We start from the raw sequence: 18,867 nt of genomic DNA on the forward strand, positions 1-18,867 counted from the left end.
CGCAATCCGAACCTGTGGTTCTTGACTGCTGGGAACTCCTTCAGCGAAGACGGCCCTGCCCCGAGCACGCCCCCGAACGGCCGATTCACCTCCAGATTCTGGTGAGGGATTAACGGCACACAATGGGGGGATTCAGGCCGTGTCTCTCCCCGGAATGAAGTGGAATGAGACCTGTTTGAAGTCAGAGAATGAATCCCTGAATGGCCAAGCAGCTGGAAATGCAGGCCAATCAGGTCCAATCCTGCTGCGAATGCTTCGGTCAAGAGAACCCGAGTGGAGGCTATCTCCAGACCAATCTCACCAACTCTGATACGCACGTCGACACATCTGGTTATTGTCAACAATAATTCCGCCTTACTATTGCTGTTCTTATATCGTCGGGCTACCGGTCCACTGGACGAGTCTTCATCCCTTTGATTGCGCGCGGAATTTGGGTCGGGTCTCCGGAAGTTGGCACGCTGTCCTTGGAATTGGATACGGAGGACATGGAATTCAGCGCATCATTCAGATATGATCCAATGACTCTATATCCATTATTCATACTATGGTACATATCGATTCCGGCCCGATCCCTAGGATCCCAAAGCCATGCAAGAGGGATGTGGAAGCCGATCCCATTCGTTAAGGACCAGAATGCACGATTCAATACCATTCCCAGTCCTGCTTTACTGGAGACAACTCGGTCCTCTCCATCCGATCCTGGATGATAGCTGATAGTGATAGCCGACCTTGGATGGTCGCAGAAGGACGACATTCCAGGAGGGATTTCATCCCCACACCGCATGACCCCTTCAGCCACCAATCATTACAAAACGTGGCCAGCCTGCTGGCTCAAAGCTTCCAGCAACTTCATCTAGTCTCAACTCCAACATCGGCCGATTCCTTTCCTGCCTTCCGCTTTCAATCAATAACGGTCTTGGTTATTTTGTGTTATTTGGCTCACTGTCGCCATGATCGTCAACACTGACACGTTGCTCAGGATTCGGCCCCCCAGAGGACCCAGTCTCCCCTTAATCATAGTCAAAGGACTCGACGGAGGATCTTTCTCGAGAATTTCCAGAAGCGCATAGTCGTCTCAAACTCCCGCTTCCCCAAACCATCTTAACCCCAGGAGGCTGTGCCGTTAGTGTATTTCTCCGGATCAGGCGCACTTAGAGCTAAGCCAATCTCGCAACAATTCGGCTTCAATCGTTGAATCTCAGCTCCCGATCTAGGGATTGATAAATGCTGCAGCCTTGAATCGTTTGATGAAACATGGGAATGATTGATTCCCCCTTGCTGCCCAAGTCTTGTCCAACCCCATTCAAATATTCCGCATGTGTTTGAAGAGAAGATGCATGTGGCTGCAAGGGCTTTACCGACACCAACCCAAGACGGCAGTGCGATGATTGAACATGTCTTCCTATGCTAATCCTCAGTTTCCAGCGGTGAAAGCCTTTCAAGGGCACTGTCCTAATCACTCGGCTGCGGAGCTAGCCCGCCAGATACGGTGTAGAAGGAATAAATTGCGCCGGCTTTCCCGTAATATGCATTAATCCATTCTGCCTAATCGCTGGTTTCTCCCATCACACTCAACGGACTAGGAGAGAAGTTGTGGTCATAAGGCAGTTCTTATCGGCTAAACATTGCGAGGATGCTTCTGTATCAAATAGTAATGTTGCTCCACGGACCAGATATCAACTACAAGATCCCATACGGGAGTACAAGTAGGCTACCTAGGTATTGTAAAGGAGAGGTAAAGGAAGTAGTTCTGGATAGTTCTTCATGGAATATTGATATCAAAGACCTTCGCTAATAGATGCTTGCTTGGTAATGGATCATGTTCTTGGTGTCGTTGACAAAGAGTTCTAGTAAACGGGTAGAATATCATGACCTCTCTTGCTCTTTCCTCAACAGTATACTAAGTGTCTATACTTTCGGGGCAATAACGGTGAACTTCCAAACCCGATAGGGCTACGTACAGGGACCATGCTTGAGTCCCAGCCTAGAGGCGCTTGTAACCAGTATACCCAGTTTTAACGAGTACTCGTTCTAGTGTCTGTTAAACTGCATATAAGAATGATAAATAGGCACAACCACGCCTTAAATTGTTGACACAGGCTAGAGCACTAAAATTGTATCACGCGAGTATTTCCCAAGCTGATACTTTACTGGAATTCTATCTGCCATCGTTCTAATGGTCGAACCACATTCAGAAATTGTTGTTCAGCCCGTGATCATATCATTTGACCCGAATCTACACAGGTGACCCCCGGTGTTAGTGCCGAATGCTCTAGGAGGCCGCAAAGCTTATTACTTACATACACTTTGGTCTCTTCAACATATCGCAAAATAGCATCCAGATCAAAGGGTTATCTTACGGTAGGTACGAGGAATGATACGCTTTCTGTTGTTTAATGAGACTTGGAAACTCCCCATATAGCAGCATACATGTACATCAGATTGCATCAAATTATATAAGTAGAAGACTATTTTTAACAAAAAAAGCCATATTAAAATCCAGGTATCAATAAATCCATCATCCCATCCACCGGCTCATCCCTACTTACTACCTCCCAAAACATTCCCAATCGAACTTCCAACATTCTGCGCTCCAGACTGAACGGTTGACGCGACGCCCTTTCCACCTTGAACAACCTGGTCTGTCACACCAGATAATGCACCCGCATAAGATCCACTTTCGTCCTTCCCCCCTCTCTCAGTGCGGTTAACACCCTCCTTCGACGTGAGGTTTCCAACGGGTGCAAGGAGACCTTTATCCCCGAGCTGGTTGCCAACCAGATTATTGGCATCATCTTGGACCTGGTCAACCTTGTCGCTTCCTGTGACTTTTGTCTGAGAGAGGGTATCTACATCAGGGGCCCAATACGTCAGCAAATGCCTTAACATAACAAAGGACGAGGGAGGTAGGGAAGTCTATACCCTTAGTAGTATAAGAAGCCTTATTATCGCCCTTTCCAAACCACTTCAGATACTGGTCTTCGAGCCATGGCATCCACTTCTCGTATTGTTCGTTGTATGCCTCCTTGACCCATTCCGCGTAGCTCTTGTTCTCCTTTTCCGAGGCGGGCAGATTCTCGTAGAAGTGGCGCTTTTGTTCTTCTGTGTGAGAGGGTGTGGATGGTGCTCCGGCGCGGTCTGGGGCCTGCGCTTGGCCTGCGGATTGGTCTTGGGAGTGGGCGAAGGGGTTCATTGTGAATTAATAGGTAGTTGTATTGGTAGTAGTTTGGGTATAGTCCAGTCGATAGGTTAGAGTAAGTTGTTTCGTATATGAACACTCAAGGTTGGAGCAGGTTGTTGAACAGTAGAATAAGTTCCAAAAATGTGTTGATGAGAAGATAGATTAGCAGCGTTGATAGAACTATATATCCTATGGCTGGGGATGATTTAATGCACAGTGATATACACCGTTCAGGTGCCAAGAAATGGGGAGTCGCCGTTGACGCCATCTTGAGATGTCATCGAGATCAAGATCCGTGGGATTCTTGTTTGCCATCCGGTCGGTGGCGCTGGTGAATGATGGGAATTTTTCTCTGGATTGGATGGAAGGCGACGACGCCCTGACGTCATCCACTACATCCCGTTCTACATGGTGTATCAGGTTCTGGATTTTACCTATATGTGATCATGCTAATGCTTTTGGAGGTACAGGAGATGTTTATGATTTGTAACTGAAATATTAGTGCCTAACGCAGCATTTGAGCCTATACTGTTCCTCGTGGTGGGGAGAAGCCATCATCTGGATTGGTCTAATTGAAAGGGCCATGTCAGGCACTACGCCGATGGACTCGAAGCGTACGGTATATGTGCCATTGGGCAGTCTTAATTATAGCCTCTGGTAATTAGCATCATGGTATGTTGGCATGTGGTCGGCCTACTTCACATATATATAGTCTAAAATGACATTACCCTTCGCTCCTAGCCCTATAAACTTAGCTGTAGTGTTATGCTCCGCGCTTTGGTTTATGATTGAGATAAATGTAGTCTCAGTCTAATTTAATATGTCATGGTCTGTATATACATATACCATCCGTCATATATTTGAGTAAATGCTCACTTGGGCTGGTTGACCAAACCATTCTGGTTGAACTCGTACCGAGCCTCCCGATCCTAGAAACAATTAACAGTAAGCCCGAAGCAGGGAGAAAGCGGTAACTTACCCAGTACTTGTTGAATCCCACCCCCTTGCAAACTTCTGCATAGCTCAAGATCATCGGTGGTGGTCCCTCGGTCATACTCTTCTTCAGTGCGTCCAGTGTCTCCCGAATGCTCTTCAGCTTAGCCGCGACGAGCGTCCACGGGTAAGCAACGGAGCAGAAGCCAAGCTCCGCAAGGTCCTTCGCAGAGAGGTTCTCTGTCTTACCACCCTCAATAATATTAGCGAAGGTAGGAATGCCAAGCTCTTGAACACATCGTTGCATAGACTCTCTGTCTGGCAAGGCCTCGACAAAGACGGCATCAACGCCAATCCTTTTGAACTCCTTGGCACGAGTCATTGCTTCGTCCCAGCCATGAATTAGTGCATCCGTGCGGGCGAGAATGAAGATATCCTGCCCCTCGTTGCGGGCGTCAACAGCAGCCTGGATACGCGCGTAGGCTTCACCGCGAGGAACAACAGACTTGCCCTTGGTATGACCGCATCCTACAGCATGAAATTCAGCAACGGGAATTTGAATTTTTAGAAATGGCATGGCCACTCACGTTTAGGCCAAGTCTGATCCTCGATCATAACACCTGCAGCGCCTGCAGCAGCGAATGACTCCACCGTCCTCTTGACATTCATGGGGCTTCCGTATCCGGTATCGCCGTCCGCCATAACAGGAATATCCACCTGGCGCACTACCTCTTGGATTTTCTTGCAGAGATCCTCCATGGCAATATAACCTGTATCTGGTAGTCCGAAGCTGCTGGCTACCGCATAGCCGGCCAGGAATACGATGGGGAACCCGGATTCTTCGACGAGTCGAGAGGACAGTCCGTCGTAGGAACAGGCGTGGGCGATGATCTTGCTGGGGTCGTTGTGTGCTTCCAACATCATTGTGCGGAGACGTGACACTTGTGCAGAAGGGATTCGGCCGCGGACATTTTCGAGCGTAATGGTGAGAGGTACTGTCTCGCCATTGCTGGAGGAGGTTGGCTGGTTGGGAGTAGTGAACTTGAAGGGGTATGGGACGGACATTGTGTGGTTTGCCTTAAGTTTAGTTTCTGAGAGGCTATTTTATGAGAGGTAATTTTCAATGAATGGCTTAAATGAGCTCTTAAATATAAATAATATACTCGGCGAAGCGTACGTTGAGGAGCGGATATTTTGCATACAAAGTGGGCGCGGCAGTTTGGCATTATCCGCTATGGAGGACATTGGGGAAGCTCTCGACCGAGATTTCGGCAGTGGAAAGCTCTCAGGGCGCCAGGATTTTCCTTTCTTTCCAATCAGCAGAGTTCGATTTTTAGGGTTTCTGCTCAATCTCCAATGAGCGCAAATTGGTATGCCATGCGAAGCGGATATTGCCAATTAACCACAGTTGATCGTCGAGTCCCCTGGTACCCCGTGGGGATGAAGTGCGGAGAGCATGGCTAATGACACTTTGCCGTCGAACCTCAGTTGAGAACACGCCAGCGGGCGTTTCTGTTACCGGTGCGCCCCCAGAATTTTCGGATATAAAGAGGTCAAGGAGGGTGTGTTGTGGATACTAACAGTTCTCGTTTCCTTCGTTGAGACACCACAATGACCACTGAAACTAAAGAAGAGAAGCCGCTCCATTTGGAGCAAGTCCAGCCTCAAGACGTTGAATGTGTGGGAAAGATAGAGCAGCCCATCCAAGTCTCAGCGACTGAGGAAGCTCTTATCCGGAAGAAGGTATGGCTCTACATTATCATCCCTGCACAAGTAACTTGATGGCGACTCATTCTTGATTAATATCAGTTCGACCGCCGTGTTCTTCCGATAGTCTGTATCCTTTACGTATTGTCCTACTTGGATAGAGGTAATATCCTTCCCCAGCCTGCGCTCTCCTGCTCTTTCAGGACTCAGATCATACAGGAAACATCGGCAATGCTAAAACCGCCGGCATCGACAAGGACCTCGGGCTAAGCGACTCGCAATGGGCCTGGGTCTTGAATGCCTTCTATATCTGCTATGTGCTCTTCGAATGGACCACTGTGTTCTGGAAGCTTTTCCCTGCCCACATCTACATCACCGCGCTATGTATCTGGTAAGTGTGGAACAGTGGAAGCATAGACTTCCCCCCTTTCCCTTTCTATCATGAGCTGAGCTTTGATTCAGCTGGGGTGCAGCGGCTATGTGTGCTGGTGCAGTCAATAATATGGCGGAATTGGTTGTTTGTCGATGCCTCCTGGGAGTGTTCGAGGCCGCGTTTGGAGCCGGTGCGCCCTACTTCCTGTCAATGTTTTATCAACGACGGGAACTCGGGTTTCGTATCTCATTCCTACTGGGAATGTCCCCGGTTGCCAACTGTTTTGCCAGCGCTCTCGCCTACGGGATAACGCATATAAAGCATTCGACGATGGAATCATGGCGGTTTTTGTTCATTATCGGTGAATCCTGTTCTCCCTCTCCCGTTCTCAGACATTATACAGAGCAGTATACTAACATGAACAGAGGGCGCGCCCACTGTCCTATTTGCGATAGTTGTCTTCTTCTTCCTCCCCGACTCCCCCGGTACCGCGAAGTTCCTCTCCGAGACTGAACAGACCACTGCGACTGAGCGTCTTCAGACAATCGACCGTACAGCTAAAAACAGACTTGACATTGGTCAAGTTCTTGCCGGGTTGACCGACTACAAGAACTACGTACATACCCTGATCCATTTCTGCTGCAACTACTCCTTTGCGGGCCTCTCGAATTTTCTCCCCACAATTATCCAGCACATGGGATACACGTCGATCAACGCCCAAGGGCTTGCGGCTCCCCCATACTTCGTCTCATTTCTATTCTGCGTGGGCGCGGCCATATTCTCCGACCGTTATGGAAAAAGAGGTCTTGTGATCGTGTTCTTCTCTACCATTGGAATGGTCGGGTACTTGATTCTTGCGGCCGTGCAGGACGAGAACAAGGTCGGGCCCCGGTATCTTGGAGTCTGGCTGGCTACATGCGGTGTCTTCCCTGCGCTCTGTATCAACATAACTTGGCTATTGAACAACCAGGGGGGCGACTCTAAGAAGGGAGCTGGCATGGCTCTGCTGGCAGTGTTCGGGCAGTGCTCGAGTTTCGTCAGTAGTACTGCGTTTCCTGACTCGGAAGGGTAAGTCCATATCTACCTACCCAGTATTCTCCTGGATCATATTTAATTCCTCCTTAGTCCTATTTACATCCGAGGCTGTGCCGTTGGATGCGCGTTGACGGGGTGTATTGCGCTTATGGCAGGAGGGTTGTACTTGAAGTTGAACCACGAGAACAAAAAGCGAGATAGGCTTTATGGGCCAGTGACTCACGATATACGCGTCGATGTGACGAAGGACGGTGATGCAAATCCTCAGTTCCGCTACTTGGTTTAGTTGTATATAAACTGGAGATGATACTTTGTAAGTTAGTATTAGGTAGGCGTAGTTGAAGTGGTAGTATGTAATTGACTAAGTTGTAATGGGAGTGAATATAAGAACCAGGGATCAGAATACACTGGTATTTGCCTTTAAGCCATAATTACTTTAGTGCGAGGAAAAGACCCGTTATTCTTAGCCGTCTTTAATCAGCCTATGAGAAACTAAATTTAATAATTCAACCCCGATCCTTCTTGCTTCCCCCACCCCGACACCAGCTTTCTCCCCGTGTTTGACCCGAATTCCAGTCCTTTACTTCACTCAACTCCGCGGATATTCCCGCAGTCCGCTTCCATTCTCTTCACCAAGACCGTGGCCTTCAGCAATATTACTGCTGCTGGGAAAGTTTAGCAGATAATGCAGCGACCCCCACGGAGCAGAGCACCTACGCAGTACAATTTCCAGCGAGCCTACAAAGCATGTATCCCCTGCCGACAGCGAAAGGTCAAGTGCGAGCCAGGGCCCGATCAGAACCAACCGTGTAAGCGATGTCGGAAGATGGACCTGGGCTGTCGGTTTTCGACGAAGCAGCCCTGGTCGAGGAAGAAGGATACAGAGAACGGTCATCACGACTCTTCGGCTTCTGAACCTCGTCGGGAATTGTCCTTTTATACCAGTGCGACTACGATGACGGCCGCGACGGGTAGCGGCCAACCGTCACCTTCGACTTCAGCTTCGGCTTCGGCACCTGCGGGTTTCGAGGATAGTGGGTGTATTTCTACGACGGTGTTGCAGAAGCAGGTTGCGAGTGGAAATGATGCGTTGAATATTCTGTTTGATGCGGCGGCGCAGGCGGGCTCTGGTACGCGCGCTCCACAAACCACGGTTTCTGCTGATACAGCATCTCCGTTTGACGTTCGATCGGAGGAGAATGTGCTTAAGGTCTGGGAAGGCTGCCGGTTTGTCAAAATGGGGTGGTTCACGGCGGAGGAAGCGTTGTTGTACACGGACTGGTTGGTCGACCACCCTTCTACTTTGGAGGTACTCCGATGGGTTGTTGTGTTTGTCTAATTTGACTGACAGGTTCTTTCAAACCTTGGCCCCGGTGACGACTCCGGTCTTGACAGACTTCTTTGCATCCCATAATACGCACTACTGGCTGATTACCCAAGAGCCAGTTTTGTGCTGCACGATCTTGATGATATCCGCGCGATACCATACCCTACCTGGACCTTCTGGGGGCTCTAGAGGGTTTTATATCCATAACAGATTATGGCAACATTGTCAGCATCTTATCTTACGGATTATGCTGGGCCAAGAAAAGCTCTCGAAGGCGAAGACCCGACATATATCAACGATTGAGGCGCTATTGCTTCTCTCGGAGTGGTATCCGCTAGCTCTGCATTTCCCGCATGAATCGGATGGATGGGATTCAGATTGGATGTTAACAACGCACACCATGCGAGATCCACCTTCTACTGAACAGGAATTCCCCATGCAGGACCGTTGGAGGGAGGATGTTGTGGAGCCAACAAGACGGTCAGAACGAATGTCTTGGATGCTTGTTAGTTCCGCGCTGGCACTTGCGCACGAACTCGGTGTGTTCGACTCAAGAGACCATGTGGGCGACGCGAAAGGACAGGATCAGATTGCAGGTCCAGACGTTGAAAGCTATCTCCAGGATTTGGGGCTCAGACGCCAGCGTCTTCCGTCGTTGCTATTTGTGACTGTGAATTTACTAGCATCTAGAATCGGCTGCACATCTATCATGCCGGATCACTCTAAACAATCGAGCCTTGATAGGGTTATGGTCGTCGACCCTGAATGGGCGATATTCATGAACTCGTGGGTAGATCTAACAGGGTTGACTCGGACGCTGCGAGAAACATTCTTCACTGTGATCAAGAGCAATGACACCCAGTGTATTGATTTTGAGTCTCTAGAGCAATGGAAAATACAGCTTGCAGCTTGGAAAGACCGTCATCACGACGTTGAGAGTGAGTTCTCAGCTTGTTCTAAAGATATGGGCTAATCTGGCTAGAATTTCGCTATGATAATATCCTCCAAATTGAGTACCAATACCTGAGGGTTTTTGCCAGCTCCCTTGGAGTCCAGGGTATCGTTGAACGCGTGCTATCCGACACGCTCCCGCAAGGAACAATCGACGCAACGTTTGTCTCGCAGGCACGTCAACTCAATATGAGCAGGAATGAGTATGAGTTTATTGAAGAAGTCATCGATGGGGCCTGCGTAATCCTGACACGTATCGTATCGCTCTCGGACCCCCGATGTCTTCCGATGAGGGTATTGTCGCGCATGATAAGCTCCTCAATATTTCTTCTCAAAGCGCTAGCCCTAGGCGTGCGAAAGACCAAGTTACAAGAGTCTCTACACTTGCTGGATGCGGCAATAGCTGCTCTTCTTTCTAACCCACTAGATGATATCCATCTTGTCTCAAGATACGCCACGCTGCTCAAGACCCATGTGTCGCGCTTGCGACAGACATTCGTTAGCTCTGGGCGAGTGGAGAGCCAGAGTAATGAACCAAGCCAGGATGAAACAGACGATACTAACGAACTAGAACAGCCGCCCCAAGCAGAAATTACATGGGATCCTGATTTGATGCACTGGTCTGACCAAGTTGACTTCAACGACTGGTTGTCTCTTCCGTTAGACCCCCTGATGGCCCCCTTCGGATCCTGGGATGGGGGCCAAGGGGATTTAGGGCTAGATTCCGACTGTTTAGACCTGGACTTTATTTGGAATCTTCCTCCATAGTACTCGAGGCTGGGTGCATGCGTTACTGTGTGGCGTTGAACGGAAGGTCACCCTTCAGTCATCGAATCTATACAGACTAGTGCGGGCCCCGACACAAGACAAGGCACCTGCATTGTGCAGGCAAAACGTTTTGTTTGCGAGTATTGACGCCTTGATATCTGCCAGGAGGTTTCTGTGGGGCAGAAGCCTTGAAGAGCGAAGACTGAAGAACGATAAAATCGAAAGTGACGACATACTCGATCAGGCAACAGAGATGAATTTATTCTTAGACGGTGGCAGTGCTCTGTTTCGAAGGGCGAAGCAAGGCTCCAGGAGAACTCTCGTCTCTGCAGTCTGACAAAGAAGGCGCTTAGAGCGTGTGATGTGACAGGGCCGCGCTCTGTGATGGTCGACGCCTCTCCACGGCGCTATCTCTTCTCTAACCGGGCGTCGAGCCAACCACAGTTGTCCATTGTGTGAACAGCACTTGCGATCATGCAAGCTAAACAAACCCGCCCCATCGGCGAGGCGATCGTCCAAGCTCAAGCCATTCGGGTCTTGGAAGTTACATTTGATCGTCCCCGCAGGGCAGCTCACCGTTAACAACAGTTCAATCCTCCGCCACTCTCCGTGAGGTCGCTTCAATGTTTTCTCCTATTCACTGTGCTCTCCATGAACATTTATACTAAGTTTTCTTTTCTGATGAATAGAGAGTGCTCGCAGAATAGTGGTTGTTGACCTACTCAGAGCGAGTTCTTGAACGGTTCGTCGTCGTACGCAGAACTCCTTGAACCGTTTGCTGGTCGCATGATACATGACCGCGCGCCTGCGAAGTGTTCGACATGAATCCACGGGTGCGCCTGAGCTTGGATACTTCCAATATGGGGGTTAACAACCGATACTCCTTTGTGGAAACGCCAATGGAAATGTCTCCTCCAAACCAGTTCCATTCGCAACCTCCCTCCGACCCAGCTGCTCAGGACACTCCTTCGGTTCACCAGTCGCCCCATTATGACATTGAGAAGGCGCAGTTTGCTGCTCAAGGCCCGGATATTCAACAACATCCCGCCCTCCATGCCCCGTTCGCTGACCATACACCTCAACAATCCGCGACAGAATCTCGGGGCCAGAATATAGATCCCCCGGGTTCCCCCGGTGCTCTTCCAATCAAGACAGATCCTTATACGCAAAGTCATGGGTATGGACGTCAAAATTTGCCCATAGCCCCCGACGCAAACCCTCTTCAATCGCCTACAATACCTTACTTTCCTCCTCCCGTTAGGGCACCGACAGCGCAAACACCAGCCGCAATTGAATTTGCGCCATACCATCAACCAGGCCAGATACCACATCCAAACCAGCAGGTAAAGGGCGGTGGATGGAGTCTTGGTCTATGCGATTGCTCGAGTTTTGCGGGGGCGTGTTGCCTTGGCCTCGTATGCCCATGTATTTTGTATGGTAGGACTCAACATCGTCTGGCGTTGAGGTCGCGAAAAGAGGATCCAACGAACATGCTGGGACACGAGACATGTAATGGGTCCTGCACCGCTATGGCTCTGTTATGCGGCTTTCAATGTAAGTGCAAGACCCAAACTAGCAATGCTTTTGATCCGGTTAACAAATATTAGGGCTTTTGGCTACCGTCCAACACACTCGAACCCGCAGAGCATATGCGATTCAGGGTAGCATTGCATCTGACTGCGTTCGCGCAACCTGCTGCACGTGCTGTACGCTTATCCAGGATGAGAAGGAGATAATGAAAAGAGAGGAGGAGCGGGCGAAAGCATCCAGAGCCTCGGGAGCTACATTGGTATCTCCGTACACGGCCCCGGTGCCGATGTCGTACGGTCCACCCCCAAGGTGAACAGGCTCCGGCTTTTCCCACGAATGATGATGAAGTAATATTTTTTTTGAGCGAGTTTGATGCTGGATACCCCTCATGGCTGGATTGCATCTTCTTTGAATCTTACCCCAATCGTTCGCGACCTGCTCTTTGGATTATATACCGCGCTTTGTACTACCTACCACAGTGCCCAATATTCTAGCGGCAGCTGTTAATTAGCTTTCCAATCCATTTTCATCCTCTTCTGCTGATTCAAGGCTGTGCGAGGCTCTTCGTCGAATTCTATACATGGCCTGGGCCTTGCTTCTGTCCTTCCATAGTGCCCGGGCAGACAGACCAATCGGCACACAGCGACAGAATATGCCAAAAACCACGAGTAACAATTCCATCCACTCTACTCTGTTTAGACTAGTAATTATAACTTAAGTGTTTAGACCGTAAGAGACAGAGCAGAGATGCGTGGTGGGCGGTGAGGGTCGGATGAGTCCCGAGATCTGGACCACTGACAATCTACGGTGGCGCGACTCCAGAAAGGCTTCTTTCACCCTCCAGCCCAGACTAACCAACGACAACCCCTGGGCATGTAAACTGTACGGCTCAATCACGTCTAGTTTTTCTCGCTGCGACTGTATTTTTCATCGCATATCTTCCACATATCCATCCTCCCGCTCGACTCCGACTCAAATTGTGTCTTACCTGCATCCTACATCTTCGAGAGCCGGCGCCGACCGTCTGATCTAACCGACCGCTTGCCTCTCTAAGGACCGACTCGGCGCAGTGATGGGGAAGTGAGCAGGAAAATTCGATAAATGCTACATGCATAAAGCATTGATGCCTTGGATACAGATGCTGTCAGGACGTGTATGAGCTGCTTTGGTTGCGACGTGACTTGGTAATTCACCATGGCCATGGAGCACAATGACGGCCGCCTCGCTCCCCGCCAAATATGGGCCGCTCCTACCAGCACGACCACCAGGAGCTATGTACCCGGCTGCACTCCTTTCCTGCTCCCTAGTGATGGTAAGTTCCTAGCAGTTGCGTTCGCCCTGTGTCTGTTGGACCAGGCGAAAGTCACTGGGCTTGAGTTGTTTCGGGTTGACTTACGTCTTGTGTACATTCTAGGTTATATCTTTTTAAATCGTACCTACTCAATATCTCTCACCGACAATGTGATCTATGATCCTATGTGCACGAGCACACCAACGAACACGGACTATGCAGATGCTGCGCTGGATACCCGTGACCCCTTTTACGCATCGGTAACCCCGCAATTATACGCCATGGGCTGTGCGACTGTCGTTAGCTACCTACTTGTTATCATTCTGCTTATTACGCCTCGAACATTCTACGTTGGTGGCCCTGGAGGTGGTGCCAATTTCCTCGGTCGACATGGGATGGTAAGCGGGTCCTACAGCAACAACTCCTCTGTCGTGGGTGTTGGCGGCCGTCCATGGCTGCAAAAGCTCGCTGCACTGCTGGTCGCCATATCTCTAACCATAGCAACTGCCGATTCTTTTCGGGTGGCTGAGAGGCAATATGACCACGGCTATTCGGACGCGGAGGCGTTGACTTCGGAGGTCATCGACGGAACCGAGATCAAAGTCGTTCGGATCATCTCAAGTACCTTCTTATGGCTGGCCCAAGTTCAAACTTTGATTCGCCTTTTCCCTCGGCATAAGGAGAAGGTCATGATCAAATGGGCGGGCTTTGCGTTGATTGTCCTGGATACCATTTTTGCGATTCTGGATAAGTTTTTGGTCAAGACGAATACTACGCGACCACGACTCTATGCAGATGCCATTCCGGCACTCAGTTATCTTTTTGAACTCGCCCTCAACCTCCTTTATGCCGCTTGGGTAATATTTTATTCTTTATCAAAATCTCGATTCGCCTTTTTTCATCCGAAGATGAGAAACATTTGCCTGGTGGCACTGCTATCTTTATGCGCAGTCCTGATACCCGTTGTCTTTTTTGTTTTGGATATTGCGAAACCCGAAATAGCTGGGTGGGGTACATATATTAGATGGGTTGGCTCGGCAGCAGCAAGTGTTGTCGTTTGGGAATGGGTGGAACGTATTGAAGCCTTGGAACGAGACGAGAGAAAGGACGGCATCCTCGGGAGGGAAGTCTTCGACGGTGATGAAATGCTCGAGGTCACACCGTCTGAGGAGGTCGATTGGCCCCGTCAACAATACAATGGCGGGAATGATCGCGGTGGAGGCACCGGAATGTCTTCAGCCTGGGGAGGCATGATGCGGCCGTTAAGACCCCGCGGAGGCCGCAATACCCAAGGCCCAGGCGAGGGCCAGGGCACTACTGCAGCTACGAGGGCACGACGGCGAGGATCCGCTAGGCCTACTCCGCCGCCCGCAGCTGTCACCCCAGTCAGTCGAGCCGACACGACAAGCGCGGCTAGCACTGTCTATAATGTGCATTATTACCCGGTCTCCAGCCCCACACCACCAGTAGCCATGCCTTTCATGGAGGAAGAGGACGAAAGGTCCGATGGTGAGAAGGAATTTGCCGTGTTCGATAACCAACAGGCTAATTCGCCTACTCAAAACACCTCCATGGATCCAGGAAGAGAGGATTCGCCGCAGATTGTAAATACGGATCCCCGGTGGCGGACGATCCTCAATCCATTCAAGAGCAGACATGCAGCTTTACCACGAGAAGTTGCCTCTGCGCAAGCAGGGGAAGAAGGATGCCTTCCGTCGGATGAACATAACCAGCAAGGGGATATAGAGTCGTCACCGCGCACTTCCCGACGGTCTGACTTCTTCTCATTCCATCGCATGACAAATCCTACATCTAGACGTGGGAGCGCTACTGAACAGCTGCCAGTTACCGTGATTCCTGCTCGACAACGCGGCCAGCATACATGGTCGCCGCAATGGTTTACAGATTCCAACTTTGTCGATCAGTCCCCAAGCCGGCGAACTGCACAGCGCTCTCGTGATCCACGGATGAGAGTTATCCAGCCACAAGTTCAAAGCGCCGCGCCATGGACGGCTGCTGACGTGGAAGGATCCTTCAGCTCTATGGATTATGAGTTGCGTTACGATCCAGAAGCCGCGGCCCTTGTACCTGAAGAACCCTCTTCTGATCATCACTCTGCGCAGCCCGAGAATCCGGTACATCCGGCTATGCCGACCCAGGGAGGAAACCATTCAAGGACACAGTCGATGTCGGAGGGTCGGCAAGACAGCCAGGATGCGCAAGGAACTGGGCAGCATTCTCATGATCCTCAGAGGGGTGGGTCTGGCAGTGAGGCATCAGGGTCTCAGCGATAGCCGTGATCGCGCCCAATTTTCTTATCTTATTCCTTGATGTTTTATTGTCTTCGGTTTGGATTTAGCGGGGAGTAACGGCGGACATCCACCTACTGCATAGTGGAATTTTGAACATACTTTTTTTTTCGGGTTAAGATGGACCGGCATTGTCCGGTCTATGTATGGCATATATTTGAAAATTACCTAGAGGGGGTTTATGCAAGAAATAATGGGCGGTGTTATACCCAAGATACCCTTGAGATGGATTTCATATCATAAATACGATAATTTGATATATACATTCATTCTAATTACATATTTCTGCAAGCGCCAGTAGGCTACTAAGTAGTACGTAGTCTTATTTTAACAGCAGTGCGGGAAATGGCGAAATGATGGGGGGCTGTCATAATTCGCAGCTCGGAACCTCAGGCATCCGTCTCACTGAAAAAGATCATCCAGCTTCTTTCACCTTCGACCTCCACACCTCCAGACCGCGCTCGTCGATAGATGCCTTATTCACCCATCGATTTGTATATCTCGTCGTTGGTCGATGTTCCGCCGCCATAGTTGCTTGACATCGCACCATGGCGGCTGTCAATCGGAATATGTTCGACGCATGCGTCGCTACTGAGCGGCCTCAAGGCCCCAGCATGCTGGTCCTCCCGCTGAATATCATTGCGCAGATTGTCGGTTGCGTACGACTCTCCCTACCTCCTTGGAACTACAGTACTTAGTTTGAAAATACGGAAAAACTGACACGATTTCTGTGTAGGTGGAAGACCCAGGCGACCTCGCCCGATTATGCCGAACATGTCGCGTCCTCAATTACATGGCCCTCCCCCAGCTCTACCGAAACATCACGTTAACCTCCTACGATAAAATCCGATATCGCGGCGACCAGCCGGAGGGCATGGGAAGCGCCAGTCCGTTTACAATGGGGTTGAATGCTGTTATCACGCGACCGTACGCACTGTTGGTGCGGTCGCTCATCTTGCGGGGGGACTGGCGGGAGCAAGAACTCGAAGAGCACGCGCGGGTCGGCCGGGTGCCGGATTCCTCGATGATGCTGAATATAACCGTGCGCGCGGCTGTCGATAAGATGCAGGATTTGGAGAGCTTCCGCTGGGAACTTAGCTCGAAGATGCTCGAAACTGTGTACCTGGGGCTGGCGCAGCTACCCAAGCTGACCTCCCTGACGATAAGGTTTCCGTCGAGTCGGCATCCCCGGCCAACGACTGTGATTCCGCCGATGCCGCACCTGAGATACCTCAAGATTATGGATATTGATCCGCTTTGTTACCCCGATGATATATCGACATTACTTTGCACGGCGAGGAAATTGAAGGAGCTGAAACTGCACTGGTCGCCGCGGATGAGGAATATGCAGGAACCGAGTGTTATGCTTCACGATTACTTTCGCAAGTGTATTTCCATGAAGAAGCCGTTGGCCATCAAGAAACTTGGGATGTCAAATCTATATGCTCGCCATAGTGAGGAGTTCACCCTCGCGTTCGACACCGGCACGGTGGAGGAAGTGACAATGCTCCAAGAGGTTCCATCAGAGTCGGCGAATCTGAACACATTCGTTGACAGCACATGGCCTGTGATACCTCATGCTAAACCTATGGTGCTCAGAAGCCTCAGGGCAAATATCTATAACCAGAGACAGACCGAGTTTCTCGGAAGCTTCACGGGTCTTGAAAACCTATACTTACTCGGTGCGACAAGCCTTTCTGATTCGATCAATTCACCTCGGGAAGCGGGCCCATGCGCAACGACTCTCACGCCACCTGGATCCGATAATGCGAACTGCACTTCGAAGGACCTTATAACTCCGTCGTCGGCGGACTCTCCGTCGAATACGCCTAGTTTACAAGCCAGGATCAGAGATAACTCCATAAACAGCATCGTAATAAACCACGCCGCAACACTCCGACACCTTCTCCTCCCCGCGCGGTGGGCACTTTCATCCAACATAATAGCCCGCATTGTCCACGCAAGCCCGCAACTAGAACAACTGGCTTTTGCAGCGGAAGTATCAAGCATGGACACGTTAGGGCTTTTACTCCCCTTCCTCCGCAATCTTGAAGCATTGCGCCTCCTCATCCCAACCGCAACCTGCGCGTCACCCGGAGACGAGACGTGCCCCAAGCCTCCCAAGCAATGCAAGGACACAAATGGCATCGATATTGGCGCCAGGGCCTTGGCAGAATTTGTAGAACAAGACGATGAAGTCCTCATCGAAAAACTAAGCGAAGCTCTCGCCGATCAACAACTCTTCCAACGACTGAAAGTGCTCGGCTTTGGCCGGAAGGCTTTCCTTCTAGGCGAATACTACACAGTCCCAGCGGATCAATCACAACCACGAGAAGGGGTTCAATCCCAGACACCAGCAGAATCTCGCGCGCCGAGTATGGATGACAAGAGCCCGCAGAGCTACGGTGACTCTGAGCAAGGGAACAACAACGTTGGTCTGGGCGTAGGCCTTCTAAGCCCAGGACCAAACCAGACACAGACAAACTCACCGAAGCTACCTTCATTCCAGCAGAAGAGCTCCCAACCAACGCCAGTTCTTGGGAAGCGGATGCGAGATGAAGAGAGTGCCCTTGTACGCGAGTGGACCGGAAGCGTAGATGACTGTCTATTAGGAGGTCCTAGGAACCGCACGTTACGACGAAGGGTACAGCGCGTGGGCTGGGACGTGATAAAGCAATGGGAGATATGGGGTAAGGATACGCAGGAACTCTGAGTCAACCCTTAGGCGTTCTAATGCGTCATTTTATTATTTCATTGCTGCCCTAGCCACCGAACCGAAACGACACACGCAGATATACATTTCACTCTCATCTTCAATATGTCCACGCAAAAACGCGCAACCTTGAATCCCGGGGCTCTAGCGTGTATCTCTCGTCTTGTCTCTCCTTGATACCCAAACAGAAGTGCGAATTCCCGCAATTCATTTAACGAAGACATGCAAAATTATCCTACTTTACAACTACGGAGTCGGTTGATTCGACGGTCAACATACAACCGTCCATACCTGTCATCATATTTTTGCACAGTATATACACAGCTCTGCAGTATCTACTTATATACGTTTATTTATGCCATGGCTCTGAACTTGGTTTTTGGTCTGGTGTTGGCTACAGGTGTCGGAGCTCGAGATTATAGGGGTGGTGGCTCATTTGCTTTTGTTTTTTTTTGATAATAGAGTTTAGGTTGGGCGCATTAAGTTACCAGCTCTCATCTCCATATAATCTAGATTTATCTATCTGCACCTTACTGTATACGGTATACAACGCGATACGTACTACGAGTATTTGTTTTGGGGTGATCAGTGCCGTGGGGCGTTCATTCCATTTGGGTTTAATATACCCATATTAATCTGATCGTAAGACTGCTATTGCGTCGTTACTTTGTACATATTGTTCCTATTTTCCCTAGGAAGAGGAGTTATTACGAAAGAAGATATACATGGCAAACTGGATCGATGCTCAG

The 18,867-nt window shown here is 50.1% G+C and overlaps 9 protein-coding genes across 9 annotated transcripts; 6 read left to right on the forward strand and 3 right to left on the reverse strand.

Moving 5' to 3' along the window:
• Positions 1 to 382: 382 nt before the first annotated feature.
• On the reverse strand, positions 383 to 784 carry APUU_12194A (uncharacterized protein; the record flags this gene model as incomplete). Its single annotated transcript, XM_041698368.1, has 1 exon — positions 383 to 784. The coding sequence occupies one exon, from the start codon at positions 782 to 784 to the stop codon at positions 383 to 385; it is 402 nt and encodes a 133-aa protein (XP_041551560.1).
• Positions 785 to 2,541: 1,757 nt separating this feature from the next.
• APUU_12195A (uncharacterized protein) lies at positions 2,542 to 3,193 on the reverse strand (the record flags this gene model as incomplete). The annotated part of the gene is made up of 2 exons (XM_041698369.1): positions 2,542 to 2,849; positions 2,923 to 3,193. 2 exons carry the CDS (start codon positions 3,191 to 3,193, stop codon positions 2,542 to 2,544), a joined length of 579 nt encoding a protein of 192 aa, XP_041551561.1.
• Positions 3,194 to 4,053: 860 nt separating this feature from the next.
• On the reverse strand, positions 4,054 to 5,179 carry APUU_12196A (isocitrate lyase/PEP mutase family protein; the record flags this gene model as incomplete). The annotated part of the gene is made up of 3 exons (XM_041698370.1): positions 4,054 to 4,110; positions 4,161 to 4,642; positions 4,702 to 5,179. 3 exons carry the CDS (start codon positions 5,177 to 5,179, stop codon positions 4,054 to 4,056), a joined length of 1,017 nt encoding a protein of 338 aa, XP_041551562.1.
• Positions 5,180 to 5,725: 546 nt separating this feature from the next.
• On the forward strand, positions 5,726 to 7,515 carry APUU_12197S (putative MFS transporter; the record flags this gene model as incomplete). The annotated part of the gene is made up of 6 exons (XM_041698371.1): positions 5,726 to 5,857; positions 5,924 to 5,984; positions 6,041 to 6,212; positions 6,284 to 6,555; positions 6,620 to 7,262; positions 7,320 to 7,515. The coding sequence occupies 6 exons, from the start codon at positions 5,726 to 5,728 to the stop codon at positions 7,513 to 7,515; spliced, it is 1,476 nt and encodes a 491-aa protein (XP_041551563.1).
• A 540-nt stretch (positions 7,516 to 8,055) lies between these two features.
• APUU_12198S (uncharacterized protein) lies at positions 8,056 to 8,568 on the forward strand (the record flags this gene model as incomplete). The annotated part of the gene is made up of 1 exon (XM_041698372.1): positions 8,056 to 8,568. One exon carries the CDS (start codon positions 8,056 to 8,058, stop codon positions 8,566 to 8,568), a length of 513 nt encoding a protein of 170 aa, XP_041551564.1.
• A 388-nt stretch (positions 8,569 to 8,956) lies between these two features.
• APUU_12199S (uncharacterized protein) lies at positions 8,957 to 10,275 on the forward strand (the record flags this gene model as incomplete). Its single annotated transcript, XM_041698373.1, has 2 exons — positions 8,957 to 9,494; positions 9,539 to 10,275. 2 exons carry the CDS (start codon positions 8,957 to 8,959, stop codon positions 10,273 to 10,275), a joined length of 1,275 nt encoding a protein of 424 aa, XP_041551565.1.
• Positions 10,276 to 11,135: 860 nt separating this feature from the next.
• Positions 11,136 to 12,118, forward strand: APUU_12200S (DUF614 domain protein; the record flags this gene model as incomplete). Its single annotated transcript, XM_041698376.1, has 2 exons — positions 11,136 to 11,829; positions 11,883 to 12,118. 2 exons carry the CDS (start codon positions 11,136 to 11,138, stop codon positions 12,116 to 12,118), a joined length of 930 nt encoding a protein of 309 aa, XP_041551566.1.
• An 881-nt stretch (positions 12,119 to 12,999) lies between these two features.
• Positions 13,000 to 15,390, forward strand: RIM21 (PalH/RIM21 family protein; the record flags this gene model as incomplete). Its single annotated transcript, XM_041698377.1, has 2 exons — positions 13,000 to 13,117; positions 13,220 to 15,390. 2 exons carry the CDS (start codon positions 13,000 to 13,002, stop codon positions 15,388 to 15,390), a joined length of 2,289 nt encoding a protein of 762 aa, XP_041551567.1.
• A 563-nt stretch (positions 15,391 to 15,953) lies between these two features.
• Positions 15,954 to 18,118, forward strand: APUU_12202S (uncharacterized protein; the record flags this gene model as incomplete). The annotated part of the gene is made up of 2 exons (XM_041698378.1): positions 15,954 to 16,064; positions 16,142 to 18,118. 2 exons carry the CDS (start codon positions 15,954 to 15,956, stop codon positions 18,116 to 18,118), a joined length of 2,088 nt encoding a protein of 695 aa, XP_041551568.1.
• Between the last annotated feature and the right edge of the window lie 749 nt (positions 18,119 to 18,867).

This window comes from Aspergillus puulaauensis, chromosome 1 (assembly GCF_016861865.1).
Source record: "Aspergillus puulaauensis MK2 DNA, chromosome 1, nearly complete sequence".
NCBI lineage: Eukaryota > Fungi > Ascomycota > Eurotiomycetes > Eurotiales > Aspergillaceae > Aspergillus > Aspergillus puulaauensis.